The sequence below is a fragment of the Erythrolamprus reginae genome, chromosome 1, assembly GCF_031021105.1.
Source record: "Erythrolamprus reginae isolate rEryReg1 chromosome 1, rEryReg1.hap1, whole genome shotgun sequence".
Lineage (NCBI taxonomy): Eukaryota > Metazoa > Chordata > Lepidosauria > Squamata > Dipsadidae > Erythrolamprus > Erythrolamprus reginae.
Window position 1 is genome coordinate 403,270,319 of NC_091950.1, and position 18,321 is coordinate 403,288,639.

The following is an 18,321-nucleotide window of genomic DNA, read 5'->3' on the forward strand; positions in this document are numbered from 1 at the left end:
CATAAAAGAAAAAGATACGTTTGTCAAGAATCATGTGGTACAACACTTAATGATTGTCATAGGGGTCAAATAAGCAATGAAGAAACTGTTCTTGTGTCTAGTTGTCTTGGTGTGCAGTGTTTAAAATGTTAAAACAGTGGTACCTCTACTTAAGAACTTAATGAGTTTCCGTGACCAGGTTCTTAAGTAGAAAAGTTTGTACGTAGAAGCAATTTTTCCCATAGGAATCAATGTAAAAGCAAATAATGTTCATTAGGAAAGAAATAAAAGCTCGGAATTTGGGTGGGAGGAGGAGGAGGAAGAGGAGGAGGACAGTCGCTGCCAAAGGAAGAAGATGAGGTGAGGGGAATGAAAACCCCCCAAAACTTTAAGGCTTACAAAAAAAAAGAAGGACTCTGAGGAGACAAGGAGGAGCACGTGCCTCCCATACCTTGTGCCAGAGAGAGAAACCCAGGCGGGCAAGGGGGAACCTCCCACTCCTTTGATCGAAAGGCGGAGGCGGCGGCTGCTGCTGCTGCTACCTGCTTCCTCTTCCTTCCCATGCTGAAGGGCTCCCCTCTCCTCTCGCTCTCTCACTTTGTAGCCGGCGCTTTTCCTTCACTGTGGTAACTTCTCAGTTTGGCTGAAGCTGAGTTGATCCGGCCAGGCAAAGCGCCCCCTTTTGCCTTTCCACGGCCAGACACTCCGGGAGGCAACCTCACACCCGTTGTATGGGAGGCAGCGCGAAGGAGTCACCACAGTAAAGTGGTTTATTCCCTCTCCAAGTGCCCAGAGAAAGGAAAACACTCCATTCGCTCTGGGTTGCCCAGAGCAAAGGGAGCGTTTCTTTTCTCTAGGTGCTGGCAGAGGTTCATTCGCAAGGTCTTTGTCACGGCTGATTGGATCTCTTCTATGGATGAAAAATGGGTTCCTTTCTGGGCTGGGAACAAAAAGAAGTCTGCTGGGGTGAAGTCAGGACTATAGGGGGGGGCAGCATTGGCACCTGGTGTTTGGCCAGGAACTCGCAGACTCGTAGCGTGTTTTTCGTCCATAGAAGAGATCCAATCAGCCGTGACGAAGACCTTGCGAGAGGCTCCCAAAGACACCTTCCAGGGCGCATACTGGTCATGCCAGAGTCACTGGAAAAAATGTGTAGAGGCCCAAGGACAGTACTTTGAACAATTTTAAGTGTTTGTGCAAAATTACTTTAAAAAAAAAATTGCATTACTTTTGGAACGCACCCTGTACCACACCTATTATCTTGTACAGGTTTTGACAAACGAATGAATGAACGAATGACCTACAAGGGCCTTCCAACTCTAGTAATCTAATCCAATCCAATCCAATCTAATTCTCTTCACCAGAGTAGCTATGCCCGTTACCTTTACTCCAGTCGGGTCAATGCAACGTCTGCAGGCAAACCCGACCAAGCTCAGAACGTGCCAAGGACTCCACAGTTCAACCCTGAAAATTGCACATATGCTCTCTTCTATGGGAACAATGACAGCAGCAGCAGCAGCGGCCTCGTTCCTAAAGGGTTAAACCGGCGCCCCACACCCACCCTCCCGCCCCCTTTTGCAGAATGCTGCCGAACCGACCTCGCTTGAAAAAGCGCCCTCCAAAGCACTTGTGCGCCTAGAGCGCACGGACCTCTCCAGGCGGGGTGGCTTTAAACCTCAGTTTTTCTTCAGCTCCTTTTTCCAAAATAATAATAATAGTAGTTCAGCGTTAGTTGCCGGCCCCCTCCCAAACTCTCCCCCTGCATTTGGCCTTGAGCCCCCAACGCGGGAGCCCTCCGGAGTCTGGGAGGATGAGCCTCTAAAGTCTCTCCCCCCCCGGGGTCCTTCCCGCGTCTCCGCCGCGTCCTGTTTCTTTGCCTCCTCCGAAGGCGCCAGGCCAGCCTTGGTTCCCCGAGATGTATCTGGTTGTCTTTTGGTGCTCCTGCTGCCTTTGGGGCTGTTCCTTCGGGACCGGATTTCTCTACCAGTTCCCGGCGTCGACTCTGCAACACAATTATCCCGAGCAGAACTCCGGCGGAGCGGCGGGCAATGCCTTCGCCAATCGGCGGTGAGTAAGCCAGATTCCTCTCCTTTGGCTGGGAACGAAGGGCTAACCTTATGAGATAGATAAATGGGATCGACAGCCAAGTTGTGGGGTGGGGAGGGCCCCTCCGTTTCTAAGATAGATAGATAGATAGATAGATAGATAGATAGATAGATAGATAGATAGATAGATAGATAGATAGATAGATAGATACATAGATAGATACATAGATACACAGCTCCAAAAATAAAGGGAGCACTCAAGAATACATCCTAGGTCTGAATGAATGAAATATTCTCGTTGAATACTTTGTTCTGTACAAATTGAATGTGCACAACAGTATGTGAAATTGATTGTCAATCAGTGTTGCTTCCTAAGTGGACCGTTTGATTTCACAGAAGTTTGATTTACTTGGAGTTATATTGTGTTGTTTAAGTGGTCCCTTTATTTTTTTTTTGAGGAGTATAGATGGATGCAGAGTTTCTAATCTTGTTGCCTGCACATTTCCTTGTTGGTCAAACTGCGAAAGTCATTGCCCTCCACGCCTCCCTCCCTCCCTCTTCCAGTCGGTAATGGGATTTTGGTTTGTGGCTATCCTAGATTGATCCAATATAACTTACATACATGGACTATTGCAGATTTCCTTCCCTTTGCCTTATTTTTTTGCTCCTTAAGTTTTGTCTCCTTTTTATTGTGCCAGTTGTCATGTCTGTCTGTCTGTCTATCTTTTCTATCTATCTATCTATCTATCTATCTATCTATCTATCTATCTATCTATCTATCTATCTATCTATCTATCTATCTATCTATCTTTTCTATCTATCTATCTTTCTATCTATCTATCTATCAATCATCTTATGTACTTATTTATCAAAGTATGTTCAGAATAGCTGGTGTTGGTATGAACATAAACAAGAGCAAAGAAGGTGCAGGTAAATTTGGACAATAGGACAGTGAGACAGGGATGGTAGGCACAAGGGTGCGCTTATGCACACATCATTGTGCATGCACTAGCACCACATTTATTTCTTTAAAAAGGAAAAGCGGGACCCAGGGGAAGAGCCTTCTCTGTGGTGGCCCCGGCCCTCTGGAACCAACTCCCCCCAGAGATTAGAATTGCCCCCACCCTCCTTGCCTTTTGTAAGCTGCTTAAAACCCACCTCTGCTGCCAGGCATGGGGGAATTGAGATACTCTTTCCCCCTAGTCCTTTACAATTTTATGCATGGTATGTCTGTATGTATGTTTGGTTTTTATAATAATGGGTTTTAACAGTTTTTAGTATTGGTTATTATTATATGCTGTTTTATTACTGTTGTTAGCCGCCCCGAGTCTGCGGAGAGGCGTGGCATACAAATCCAATAAATGAATGAATGAATAAATAAATAAATAAATGGTGTGAGAAACTATTGAGAAACTTAAGGCAAAAGCCTTAAGACCCATCTATGTCACCAAGTTTGGGGCAACTAGTATATGCCCCCCCCCCTGTTCTGACCATTAATGTTATGTGTGGGTATGATTGAGTAAAATTAATGGGTTTTTAGCTATATTTTTAACTACTAGATTTGTACATTTATTGTTTGCATTGTATATTGTGAGCCGCCCTGGGTCCCCAGAGAGGGACGGCATACAAGTCTAATTAATAATAATAATAATAATAATAATAATAATAATAATAATAATGACCAAGCCATAGTTAGTTAGATGTCAACAAAGGAGATGTGATGCCAGAAAGCGGACCCAAATTGTTCTGTTTTTAAGTTTCTTTTGTACAGCTTTTCTCGCACTGAATGTGTAAAAGCATCTAGGATCGGGTGGTACAATTTGCACATACTGTAGTGCGCTTCCCTAACGCAGTTAAAGTCCCACTGGTGGTTGTATTTGCATAATATTCAAGCTTTGTTAATTCACAGAGTTCGTAGAATAAATTTAACCTTGGTGCTTGGCTTTCATTTTGTATTTTAATTTGAAATTAATGTTGCTTAGTGGGTTCTGTTTGATTTAGTTAATGGTTCAGTGTGGATCAGAAAGCCTTAGTTCAGTTGCCTGGTTAAATTAATTTAGTATTTCAAGCATCAATATTTGTCTGCCAGCTTCAGAAGTTTGGGTCATTTTCTTTTTAAAAAATCAAATGACCGGAGAACCTGCCTTGGAGATTTGCTTCAGGTGTGCTAAATTTCATACATTACCAGTACTATGAGCAAGAGGGTTTATAAGGTGTTTGCCTATGGATCTTGGTGTTGTTGTTGTTGTTTCTTTTCTACCTTCATCCTAGTTCCAAAGGTGCTTTTTCAGCACCTGGAGGTAACTGGACTTTCTTGTTTTTTTTCTTTGAAGAGGTTTTGCTTCTCATCCAAGAAGCTTCTACAGCTCTGACAGGTATTAATTAATTAATGTTGAAAGGGACCTTGCAGGTCATCAAGTCCAACCCCCTGCTTAAGCAGGAAATCCTACAGCACCCCAGCCAAATGACAGTCGAATCTCCTCTTGAAAATGTCCAAAGTTGGGGAGTTCACAACCTACACAGGCAGGCCATTCCACTGGTTGATCGCTCTGACCATCAGGAAGTTCTTCCTTATCTCCAGGTTGAATCTCTCCTTGGTCAGCTTCCAACTTTACGAAGAGAGACTGAGGGAACTAGGCATGGATAGCCTAGAGAAAAGGAGCGCCGGAGCGGACATGATAGCAGTCTATAAGTATACGAGGGGATGTCACAGAGAGGAGGGGATCACTTTATTCTCCAGGGCACCGGAGGGCCGGACGAGGAACAACGGCTGGAAGCTGACCAAGGAGAGATTCAACCTGGAAATAAGGAAGAACTTCCTGATGGTCAGAGCGATCAATCAATGGAGCAACCTACCAGCGGACGTTGTGAACTCCAACACTCTGGACATTTTAAAGAGAAGATTGAACTGCCACTTGACTGGTGTACTGTAGGGTTCCTGCTTGGGCAGGGGGTTGAACTCGATGGCCTTCATGGTCCCTTTCAACTCTAACAATAAGTAAGTAAGTAAGTAAGTAAGTAAGTAAGTAAGTAAGTAAGTAAGTAAGTAAGTAAGTAAGTAAGTAAGTAAGTAAGTAAACAAACAAACAAACAAACAAACAAACAAACCGTTGTTCCTCGTCTGGCCCTCTGGTGCCCTGGAAAACAGTGTGACCCCCTCCTCTCCGTGGCAACCTCTCAAGTGCCTGTAGACTGCTATCATGTCCCCCTTGGCCCTCCTTTTCTCTAGTTAGTGGGGTTAGTAGGGACTCTACAGGCTTTTAATTATATGGTTTGGGATGAATACCCTTTGGTGTGGAAGTAGGAATGGATTTCCAGTGTGTGTGTGTGTGGGGGGGGAGAAATTGCAGACTACAGGAATCAGGTGATCTTGAGGACACAGATAAACCTCCAAGTGCTTCAAGGACCCTCTAAAACAGTGGTTCTCAACCTGGGGGCCAGGACTCGTTTGGGGGTCAAACAACAGCTTCACAGAGGTCGCCTAAGATGATGGGAAAAGACAAATTTCTCATGGTGTTAGGAACTAATGCTTTTATTCTGGCACCTTGGAGGCAACTGTACTTTCTTGTGCTGACAACATGTGAAATTTATTGTCAATCAGTGTTGCTTCCTAAGTGGACAGTTTGATTTCACAGAAGTTTGATTTACTTGGAGTTATATTGTGTTGTTTAAGTGTTCCCTTTATTTTTTTTGAGCAGTATACTTGGCTGCATACGTTGTCAGGTCTGTGCCACTATGTAGTGTTCCTAAGAGCCTTGGTAGTCAGTGGTTAGAGTGCAGGACTGCAAGCTACTTCTGCTGATCACCGGCTGCCAGCAATTCGGCAGATCGAATCTCAGTCTGCTCCAGGTTGACTCAGCCTTCCATCCTTCCGAGGTCTTTAAAATGAGGAGCCAGATTGTTGGGGGCAATAGGCTTACTCTCTGTAAACCGCTTAGAGAGGGCTGTAAAGCACTGTGAAGCAGTATATAAGTCTAAACGCTATTGCTAAGTTTAAAATCTAAAAGCAGACAAAAAAGGATACTGAGGGACTAGTAGTGTCTTCATAGCATCATCCAGCCATCTCTGAAGTCTGACCACATTGCTCTTCCTTTGGGAGAGTGATGGTTGGGTGACACCAGAAAATATTGTGAATTGGCTAACCAAGTGCCATATTAAAACACAGAAGCATTTTGAGAAGGGACTTGAAGTAGCCGAAATGGAGAGGTAGCCTATCTATCTATCTATCTATCTATCTATCTATCTATCTATCTATCTATCTATCTATCTATCCATTCATTCATTTATTATTTGTTTGTTTGTCTCTGTCTGTCTAGCTGTCTGTCTGTCTATTTAAATTTTATTTTATTTTATTTTATTTTATGTTATTATTTTATTTTATTTTATTTCATTTCATTTCAATTCATTTTATTTTATTTTATTTTATTTTATTTTATTTTATTTTTTATTTTATTACTTTACTTTACTTTACTTTACTTTACTTTACTTTACTTTACTTTACTTTACTTTACTTTACTTTACTTTACTTTATTTTATTTTTCGGTTGGATTTCTACGCCGCCCTTCTCTGCAGACTCAGGGCAGCTTACAAAAATAAGAATAAAATACAAAATATAGCAGGAGAAACCCAACCTAAAACTAACATTAAAAACCCAAAGAGATAAAAACCAGGCAGTCACATTCATTCAACAACAATCATGCAATCACATCTTCAATCGGAACAAGATATTAAGCTCAATAGCCCCACACCTGGCTGCAAGCTTTAGTAACCATCCGAAAGGTCAGGAGGGTAGGAATGGTTTGGATCTCTGGAGGGAGTTAGTTTCAGAAGGCTGGGGCAACCACAGAGAAGGCTCTTCCCCTAGGGCCCGGCAGCCGGCATTGCTTAACTGACGGGACCTGGAGAAGGCCAGCTCCGAGGGACCTCACCGGCCACTGGGATAGATGAGGCAGAAGACGGTCCCTATGCATGTCAAAGGGAATTTGCTGTAATCCGGCCCCCCAAATCGGCGCTCACGGATACCCACCTTGGAAACCATTAGGTTACATGCTTCTCATGCTTTCCTTTCATTCCTTTTTAGATTCTTGTAATTAAAAACACAATATGGGACTTGCCCAGTTGCACAGCAGGGGTTTTAGTTACAGGCACACCATTTTCTGGAATTCTTTTGAGTCTGCATATACTTCAGAGATATTCCTAGACAACCAGAGTTATAAGAGGTTGCAGTCCAATGTTTTATATGGATGTGTGCCCATTAACTTAGGAAAAAAAAAGATCCAAAGATGCTTATATTATTTATTTATGGAATACGTCAATTGTGACTCCCTTGGCCGGGAAACAGAGAGGAGTGCCGTCAGACACTGACAGGGAGGAAAAAATATATCTTCATTTTATTTTATTTATTTTTTAATTAAACACATGTACACTGCTCAAAAAAATAAAGGGAACACTCAAAGAACACATCCTAGATCTGAATGAATGAAATATTCTCATTGAATACTTTGTTCTGTACAAAGATGAATGTGCTGACAACATGTGAAATTGATTGTCAATCAGTGTTGCTTCCTAAGTGGACAGTTTGATTTCACAGAAGTTTGATTTACTTGGAGTTATATTGTGTTGTTTAAGTGGTCCCTTTATTTTTTTTTTGAGGAGTATAGATAGATGCAGACTTTTTAATCTTGTTGCCTGCATGTTTCCTTGTTGATCGAACTACGAAAATCAGTTTGATTTCACAGAAGTTTGATTTACTTGGAGTTATATTGTGCTGTTTATTTTTTTCAGCAGTATATATGCCCCCTAAATTCACATATGGTAACTTCAAGATACATTGAAGTATCTTCCAGAAAAGCTAGAACAGTGGTCCTCAACCTTTCTAAAGCTGCGACCCCTTAATACAGTTCCTCATGTTGTGGTGAACCCCAACCATAAGTCTAGTGTCAATTCTCCCAACAGAGCTTTAAGATGATTGGCAGGAAGGTCAGAGGGACACCTGATTGGTCGGATTGTAAAAATATGTCCCAAAGCACCAGAATAGACGCTTTAGTTCCTAACAGCGTGGGAAATTTGTCTTTTCCCATGGTCTTAGGCGACCCCTGTGAAATGGTCCTTTGATCCCCCAAAGGGGTCCCGACCCCCAGGTTGAGAACCACTGTGCTAGCCTAAAAGTATAAGGAACCTTAACATTGTAAGCCACGCAGGGTCACCTTGGGGTTGAGGTGGGCGGCAGATAAATTTAATGAACAAATTGCTTTGTGTCATTTTTCTAGATTTGTCCCTGCTGAGATCCACTTGCCCCTTGCAGCATTGTAATGTTTAAGATGCAGAAACTTAAATTAACATAATAATAGAGTTTGAAGGGACCTTAGAGGTCTTCTAGTCCAACCCCCTGCTGGAGAAGGAAACCCTATACCCGTGATGGCTAACTGTTTTGTCCTTGCAAGATTGCATCCAAAATGCAATGTGTGCCATAGGTTTGCCATCACGGCCCTATACCATTTCAGAAAAGCAGCTGTCCAGTCTCTGTCCAGAGCTGTGGTGGCACAGTGGTTAAAATGCTGGCTTCAGAAAAGGCAGAAGGACACACGATCGGAGAGCTACAGTATCATGTAATGGAGAAGAAAGAGAATGTGAGAAGATTTACCTCTGCTTTTTTGACGATAGCAAAAAAGAACATGGAACACATTAAAGCTAAGGTGAATGCCAAAACCTGTGAGCAAGAGCACACAACAGATTCACACTTAATATTAACCACTCCAAACTTGACTGTAAAAAATATGACTTCAGCAACCGAGTTGTCGAAGCGTGGAACCCATTACCTGACTCAGTAGTGTCAACCCCTAACCCCCAACATTTTTCCCTTAGATTATCCACAATTGACCTCTCCAGGTTCCTTAGAGGTCAGTAAGGGGCGTGCATAAGTGCACCAGTGTGCCTTCCGTCCCCTGTCCAATTGTCTCTCCTTATCTCATTTATCTTTTCTTCGTTTCAAATATGTTGAATATCATATTTTCAACACCATAACCAAGTCAGTTGACCAACGCAACTCAGTGGACCTCATATACTTGGACTTTAGTAAGGCTTTCGATAAAGTCGACCACAATCTCCTAATCCACAAACTAGAAAAAAATGGAGTAGATTACTACACATGTAGATGGATAAACAGTTGGCTGACCAACCGCACCCAACGAGTTGTCCTCAACGGCACCAAATCCACATGGAAAAAAGTAGACAGTGGAGTACCACAGTGCTCTGTCCTGGGTCCTGTACTCTTTAACATCTTCATCAACGACCTGGACGAGGGAATAAAAGGGGAACTAATAAAATTTGCAGATGACACCAAGCTGGCGGGGGTAGCCAACACCCTTGAGGACAGGCTCAGAGTACAAGAAGACCTAGACAGACTATCACAGTGGGCCCATACCAACAAAATGAGGTTCAACACCAACAAATGCAGAGTCCTCCACCTCGGCAAAAAGAACCCTAGACATACATACAGCCTGGGAGATACCCCACTCAGCAGTAGTGACTGCGAAAGAGATCTTGGAGTCTTGGTGGACAATCAACTAAACATGAGTCAGCAATGTGCAGCAGCAGCCAAAAAAGCCAACTCAATCCTAAGCTGCATCAACAGAGGAATACGCTCCAAGACCAGGGAAGTACTAATACCACTCTACTATGCCCTGGTCAGACCCCACCTGGAGTACTGCATCCAATTTTGGTCATCCAATTTTGGACATCGAAACTCTGGAGAAGGTGCAAAAAAGAGCAACCAAAATGATTAGGGGACTCGAAACCAAGACTTTCAAAGAGAGATTGAGAGAACTGGGCATGGACAGCCTAGAAAAAAGAAGGTCTAGAGGGGACATGATAGCAGTTTACAGATACTTGAGGGGTTGCCAAGGTGAGGAGGGGGTCTCTTTATTCCCCAGGGCACCAGAGGGCCGGATGAGGAACAATGGTTGGAAGCTGACCAAGGAGAGATTCAACCTGGAAATAAGGAAGAACTTCCTGACGGTCAGAGCGATCAACCAATGGAACTGCCTGCCAGGGGAGGTGGTGAACTCCCCAACTCTGGACACCTTCAAGAGGAGATTGGACTTCCATTTGGCTGAGGTGCTGTAGGGTTTCCTGCTCAGGCAGGGGGTTGGACTCGATGACCTAACGGTCCCTTTCAACTCTATTAATAAATAAAATAAAATAAATAAATAAATAAATGTTCACCTATACTTTTATATCTTTTCTTCTATTCTTTTCTTTATTTATATTATTACATATCTATTCTCTTCAATGTGTATTATGTATTGGACAAAATAAATAAATAAATAAAAAATAAAAATAAATTCATCTAGGAACCATTGCAATGAATAAGTAGCTATCGCAAAAGGACTGCATTTGGAGAAGCAGAGTGATTCAGAATAGAGAAGAAGTAAGAGGAGGATGTGAGCTCTTACAATTCTATTTAAGCAGAGAATATGTTTGTAAGAATGACAGGCTAGAAATAAAAAAGTGACATCAAAATGCTAATAATTTGAAACGTTCCCATGGTTCCACTTGGATATATGAAAGAAAAGAAGGCTTAGAAAGGGCTCATGGTGAAAATAAAAATAGAAAACAAAATTTTTTGGTTAATGTTAAATGTTAAGATTTTTAAAAATATACTGCTCGAAAAAATAAAGGGAACGCTCAAAGAACATATCCTAGATCTGAATGAATTAAATATTCTTATTGAATACAGTAATACCTCATCTTACGAACTTAATTGGTTCCCGGAGGTCCGTAAGGCGAAAAGTTCGTAAGACGAAAAAATGTTTCCTATAAGAAACAATGTAAAATCAATTAATGCGTGCAAGAAAAAAAACAATGCAAAAATGGTGCTCCACTGGGTGCCACCGCCCAGCTGTTGCCTTTTGAAACAGCCAGGCACTTCTTAGCGTTCTCCCAAATGCCGAACCCGGAAGTTTGGCAAAAGTTCGGGTTCGGATTTGGGTGGCTGCCTAGAAGCCCCGCCGCCCGGCTGTCGCCTTTTGAAACAGCCGGGGGGCTTCTCGGCTTTCTCACGAACGTCGAACCCAGAAGTTCGGCAAAAGTTCGGGTTCGGCATTCAGGTTTGGGAGGACGCCGAGAAGCCCCGCCACCCGGCTGTCAGCTTTGCAAAAGAGCCGCGGAGCTGTCGGCCGGTCGGGAGACTCAAATGGAGGTGGGGAATCCCAATAGGGAATTCCATGGGCGGAGCTTTGATGTCACAGAGACGTCCTTCCTGGCATTCTATTCTATTCTATTCTATTCTCCTGACAAAACCACAGAAAATCCCTCTAGGCTTGATTTACAGCCATGTTTCAGCCTGCCTATAACGGTCTTACATCATGACAGCTGTAAAACAGGTCACTTACATCACTGACCTGATTTTATGAGCTTTTTGACAGTGGCCATTAAGTGACAGCTAAGATCATAAAGTGAACCCCTTGTGTGCTAGGGGCTGGTTTTAGGCAAAATGTTGTAAAATGTGGGCTCACACAACTACAGGATGCTGAAAATGGCCATAGATGCAAGGTTAGTTAATAATAATTAATAATAATAATAATAATAATAATAATAATAATAATAATAATTTATTAGATTTGTATACCGCCCCTGTCTGCAGACTCAGGGTGGCTCACAATAATAATAATAACAATATGACAATGTAACAAATCTAATATTTAAAAAACATCTAAAAAAACCCGGCATTAAAACCATACAACACAAGCATACCATACATAAAACTATATAAGCCTAGGGGAGGTATCTCAGTTCCCCCATGCCTGGCGATACAGGCGGGTCTTAAGCAATTTACAAAAGACAAGGAGGGTGGGGCAGTACTGATCTCTGGGGGGGAGTTGATTCCAGAGGGCTGGGGCCACCACAGAGAAGGCTCTTCCCCTGGGCCCCACCAGACAACATTGTTTAGTCGATGGGCCCCAGAGAAGGCCAACTCTGTGGGACCTTATCGTCTGCTGGGATTCGTGCGGCAGAAGTCAGTTCCAGAGGTATTCTGGTCTGATTTGCTGAGTTGCTGAGCACCTAAATAGGGGTCACAAAGAAAGGGAGACTGACCATTGGAATTTTGGAATCAGGTTGTAAGTCTCCAATCTTGGCAACTTTAAGACTTGTGGACTTCAACCCCGAGAGTAAGTATCTCCAGAGAGAAATGTAAGTTCAGACGATCAGTAAAGGATTAGTCATAAGAAGGGCTACCCACATACTAGAGAAGATTGTTATTGTTGTGAGCCATCCCTAGTCTACAGAGAGGGGCGGCATACATATCTAATAAATAATAGTAATAAAAAAGAGGAGATTAATTCTTGGGTGGAAAGCAATTACTAACTCAAATAAGATCATCAATAATATTTCTTGGATAGCAAAGAATAACAGGATAACAGAGTTGGACGTCACCTTCGAGGTGCTTTGCTGACTGAGGAACTCTAGGAGTTGAAGTCCACAAGTCTTAAAGTTGTCAAGGTTGGAGACCCCTGTTGTAGTCCTCCCCTTGCTCAAGCAGGAGATCCTATACCAGTGATGGTGAACCTTCTTTCCCTCGGGTTCCGAAAGAGTGTGCGTGCACACCATCGTGCATGGGTGAGTGGCCACACCCATAATTCAATGTCTGGGGAGGGCGAAAACAGCTTCCCTGCCCCCCCCCGGGAGGTCCTCTGAAACAGCCTGTTTCCCAACTTCTGGTGGGCCCAGTAGGCTCGTGTTTCACCCTCCCCAGGCTCCAAAAGCTTCCCTGGAGCTGGGGAGAGTAAAAACACCTTCCCCCTTCCCTTTGGAGGCTCTCTGGAAGCCAAAAACACCCTCCCAGAGCCTCTGTACAAGCCAAAAATCAGCTGGCCGGCACACACATGCGTGCTGGAGCTGAGCTAGGGCAACGGCTCTTGTGCCAGCAGATATGGCTCTGCGTGCCACCTGCGGCACCTGTGCCATAGGTTCGCCATCACTGTCCTATACCATTTCAAACAAATGGTTGTCCAATCTCTTCTTTTACATCTCCAGTGTTGGAGTACTCAATCATTCCTCTGTAGAACTGTATCAGCAGCTCCTTGGGCAGTTTGAGTTTCCTGAGTTGCTCCAGAAAGAACATCCTTTGTTGTGCTTTTTTGATGACGTTTTTGATATTAGGTGACCATTTCAGGCACTAGTCTTTAAGATGAGCATGTGATGAAGGAGGCTTACAGAATAGGGATAGGGTCTTGCATCACAACAATGCGGTGTTGCTTTCATCAGACTGATCAGTTTGACACACACACTGCCACATAGCTGGAGTTAAGGCTATTTCACTGGGGAAAGTTGACAAAACGATTGAATTCACACCTCACACTAAACCAAACTGCAGTTTGTTCACCATGAGCTTAGCATTTTTCTGAACCCCAAGGTTTTGGTTTGCAAACTGTAGTCATATGGGAAGCCAGCTAAATGTCGGTTGTTTACGGCAGTGTTTCCCAAACTTGACAACTTGAAGATATCTGGACTTCAACTCCCAGAATTCCCCAGCCAGCAAATGCTGCATGGGGAATTCTGGGAGTTGAAGTCCAGATATCTTCAAGTTGCCAAGGTTGGGAAACACTGGTTTACGGGACTGCCTTCTGCTGCACAAACCCCAGCGGCCGGTTAGGTCCCACAGAGTTGGCTTTCTCCAGATCCCGTCGACCAGACAATGTCATCTGGCTGGGCCTAGGGGAAGAGCCTTCTCTGTGGCGGCCCCGGCTCTCTGGAACCAGCTCCCTCCAGAGATTCGCACTGCCCCCACCCTCCTTGCCTTTTGCAAGAGTCTTAAGACTCAGTTATGTTGCCAGGCATGGGACAACTAGATCATGTCCCCCACCCCGACTACCAAATGTGATGTGTGGTTGTGACTGAGTTGGTTGACTGTTTTTAATATAGTGGGATCTTAGCCTATAGTTTTAATTAATTTGATTTGTGTACGCATTGTTTTATATTGTACCCTGTGAGCCGCCCCGAGTCTTTGGAGAAGGGCGGCATACAAGTCTAATAAATAATAATAATAATAATAATAATAATAATAATAATAATAATGAAAAGACATGGTCATGGCTTACAAGTGGAACACTCAAAAAGGAGACAGAAGGACTAATACTGGCGGCACAAGAACAGGCCATTAGAACAAATGCTGTCAAAGCCAGAATTGAAAAATCAACAGATGATCTAAAGTGCAGACTCTGTAAAGAAACAGATGAAACAATCGATCACATACTCAGCTGCTGCAAAAAGATTTGCACAGACTGACTACAAGCATAGCCATGATGCTGTGGCACAGATGATCCACTGGAACTTGTGCCAGAACTACCATTTACCAGTGGCAAAGCACTGGTGGGATCATAAGCCCGAAAAAGTGGTCGAAAATGAGCAAGCAAAACTATTGTGGGACTTCCGACTTCAGACTGACCGAATTCTGAAGCATAACACACCAGACATTGTGATCGTGGAGAAAAAGAAAGTATGGATCATTGACATTGCAATCCCAGGAGACAGCAGAATTGAGGAGAAGCAGCTAGAGAAATTAGTGAAATACGAAGATCTAAAAATCGAGCTGCAACGACTCTGGCATAAGCCAGTGAAAGTGGTCCCAGTGGTACTTGGCACGCTGGGCGCAGTGCCAAAGGATCTCAGCGGTCATTTGAAAACCATCGGAATTGACAAAATCTCCATCTGTCAATTGCAAAAGGCCGCTTTACTGGGATCGGCAAACATAATTCGCCGCTACATCACACAGTCTTAGGTGCTTGGGAAGCGCCCGACTGGTGATGAAATACGAAATCCAGCATAGTGATCTCGTTTGCTGTGTTGTACTGACATAATAATAATAATAATAATAATAATAATAATAATAATAATAATAATCCCACCTACAATAAAAACCTCACCTACAAAAAGATATTGACAAAATTGAACGGGTCCAAAGACGGGCTACAAGAATGGTGGAAGGTCTTAAGCATAAAACGTATCAGGAAAGACTTAATGAACTCAATCTGTATAGTATGGAGGACACAAGGAAAAGGGGGGACATGATCGAAACATTTAAATATATTAAAGGGTTAAATAAGGTCCAGGAGGGAAGTGTTTTCAATAGGAAAGTGAACACAAGAACAAGGGGACACAATCTGAAGTTAGTTGTGGGAAAGATCAAAAGCAACATGAGAAAATATTATTTTACTGAAAGAGTAGTAGATCCTTGGAACAAACTTCCAGCAGACGTGGTAGATAAATCCACAGTAACTGAATTTAAACATGCCTGGGATAAACATATATCCATCCTAAAGATAAAATACAGAAAATAGTATAAGGGCAGACTAGATGGACCATGAGGTCTTTTTCTGCCGTCAGTCTTCTATGTTTCTATGTTTCTATAATAATAATAACAACAACAACAATAGTAATAATAGTAATAATAATAATAATAATAGCACAATTAAATAAATAGTGATGCAGAGTAATAGGTCACTATGTACTATTGTGTAATTTGCTTTTCTCCTAACTGCTATGCTACCTCTGGTGCAATCCTATGCATGCCTTTGGGAGTACTGCAAGTCGCATTGAATACAGTGCGCCTTTCTCTTTTAGGTCCATTTGTTGTTTCTCTTTTCTCCTCTTGACTTTATGGGGAGAAGCCTGTCTTGCAGAAAGCAATTGCAAACTGCCGGCTAGTTCAGTTGAAGAAAAGGTAAAGAAATACAACTTGCCAAGTGTAGAAAGAAATGGATTTTGGCAAGTCTTCGGAAGGTCATCGGGGTTAAATGGAAATTTCTTGCAAAGAGAATTCTTTGAATTAAATGATTCTGGGAACTGTTCATCGTGCCTAGTGGCATCATTAAAACTCAAAAAATAAAGGGATTTGAACAAAAGCAGCGGAGGAAGGAGGAATTCCTCGGGATAAGAGAAATTGGAAGGATGCCATTCTTCCTTTGAAATGCAACAGGGTGTAATCTCATCTTTCAGACTATCAACTGTGTTTGGCAAATGCAAGGCAGAACTAGACACCAATGTACTCCTGGAAGATTGTAGGGAGGAGATGGAGGAGAGTGGGAAAGAGGGAGTTTGTGATGGTTCAAATGTGGTACTTCCATTTATTTGACTGGCTTCTATGCGCAGGGGTCAGTTGCCGGCTTGCCTTCACCAACTCCTCCTCCTCTCCCTGCCCCAAGTTCCTTCTGCAAGATATAACTTCTCTGCGCATTACTTGGATTATTATTATTATTATTATTATTATTATTATTATTATTATTATTATTTATTAGATTTGTATGCCGCCCCTCTCCGTAGACTCGGGGCGGCTCACAACACAATAAAAACCGTTCATGATGGTACTGCTCACAGTCACTCATGCTCTCATCACCTCGAGGTTCGACTACTGTAATACTCTCTACATGGGGCTACCTTTGAAGAGTGCTCAGAAAGTTCAGATCGTGCAAAATGCAGCTGCGAGAGCAATCATGGACTTCCCTAGGTATGCCCATGTCACACCAACACTCGGCAGTCTGCATTGGTTGCCGATCAGTTTCCGGTTACAATTGAAAGTGTTGGTTATGACCTATAAAGCCCTTCATGGCATTGGACCAGAATATTTCCGCACGAATCCCAGCAACCAGTTAGGTCCCACAGAGTTGGCCTTCTCTGGGTCCCGTCGACTAAACAATGTCATCTGGAGGGATCCAGGGGAAGAGCCTTCTCTGTGGCGGGCCCCGATCCTCTGGAACCAGCTCCCCCCAGAGATTAGGATTGCCCCCCACCCTCCTTGCCTTTCGCAAACTTCTTAAATCCACCTCTGCTGTCAGGCATGGGGGAATTGAGACATCTCCCCCAGGGTTATATAGTTTTATGTATGGTATGCTTGTGTTGTATGTTTTTAAAATAATGGGTTTTTAGATATTTTAAAATATTAGATTTGTTCATTGTACACTGTTTTATTATTGTTGTGAGCCGCCCCGAGTCTGGGGAGAGGGGGCGGCATACAAATCTAATAAATAAATAAATGAATGAACGAACGAACGAACGAACGAACCAACCAACCAACCAACAAACAAATAAATTTCATTTGTTGTCACTTTTTCTCATTATATTCCATTATGCTTTGGAATCTTTCATTGGGGCTTTTATTCACTCCCTGCAGTGTGTATAGAGCAGAGAATAAATAAATAAATAAATAAATAAATAAACAAACAAACAAACAAACAAACAAACACTTACATACATACATACATACAGTACATACATACATAAATTATATAAACAAGCTAACAACGAATGCTTGTATGTATTAAAGCACTATAGCTTTAAGAGTTAGTGTTGGAGATTGCCATAAGAGGGTGCCAGAAGTGTGATTCTCTCTCTCTCTCTGCTAATTCTCTCTGTCTCTATTATTGCTCTGTTTGGTATTGCTGATTCATTGTGACTGCTGTGGTAAGAACTGCACGAATCCCAGCGAACAGTTATGTCCCACAGAATGGGGCCTTCTCCGAGTCCCGTCAACTAAACAATGTCGTTTGGCGGGACCCAGGGGAAGAGCCTTCTCTGTGGCGGCCCCCAGCCCTCTGGAACCAACTCACACCCAGAGATTAGAATCGCCCCCACCCTCTTCGCCTTTCGTAAGCTTCTTAAAACCCATCTCTGCCGTCAGGCATGGGGGAATTGAGATTCTTTCCCCCTTAGGCCTTACAATTTATGCATGGTATGTTTTGTATGTATGTTTGATTTTATAATAATGGTTTTTAATTGTTTTACTATTGGATTGTCACATGTTGTTTTATCACTGTTGTTAGCTGCCCCGAGTCCACAGAGACGAGAGGGGCGGCATACAAATCCAATAAATAAATAAATGAATGAATAAATGAACGAACGAACAAAACGAACGAACGAACAAACAAACAAACAAACAAACAAACAAACAAACAAACTGTGTGTTCAATGATAGTTTATGTATTTGTAAGCTGAACAAGTAAGGCTTATAGTATTGTTCAAATATTGAGTTATTGACCGATTTGACTGTGTATGACTGGACTGTTTAACTTGACTACGATATTTGCTAAAGTAACTACTATTTTATACACTTTATTTATTTATTATTTATTTATTTATTTATTATTTGGATTTGTATGCCGCCCCTCTCCGAAGACTCGGGGCGGCTCACAACAAGTGTAAAACAAATCATAAATAATTCAATTAATTAAAATATTTAAAGATTTAAAAAAACCCCATATACTAACAGACACACACACAGGCATACCATGTATAAATTAAATGT

The 18,321-nt window shown here is 42.5% G+C and overlaps 1 protein-coding gene across 3 annotated transcripts in view; it reads left to right on the forward strand.

The window, feature by feature from the left end:
- The first annotated feature begins 1,629 nt into the window (after window positions 1–1,629).
- The window catches only part of COL26A1 (collagen type XXVI alpha 1 chain), a 236,724-nt gene continuing 220,032 nt past the window's right edge, over window positions 1,630–18,321 (forward strand). For 2 of the 3 annotated variants that reach the window (XM_070742446.1, XM_070742429.1), the window contains exon 1: window positions 1,867–2,046. In XM_070742446.1, coding sequence (XP_070598547.1) covers window positions 1,895–2,046 — 152 coding nt within the window. In that variant the 5' untranslated portion in view covers window positions 1,867–1,894. Of the gene's footprint in view, window positions 2,047–18,321 lie in introns of all 3 variants that reach the window. The other variant, XM_070742438.1, reaches the window with a different exon arrangement.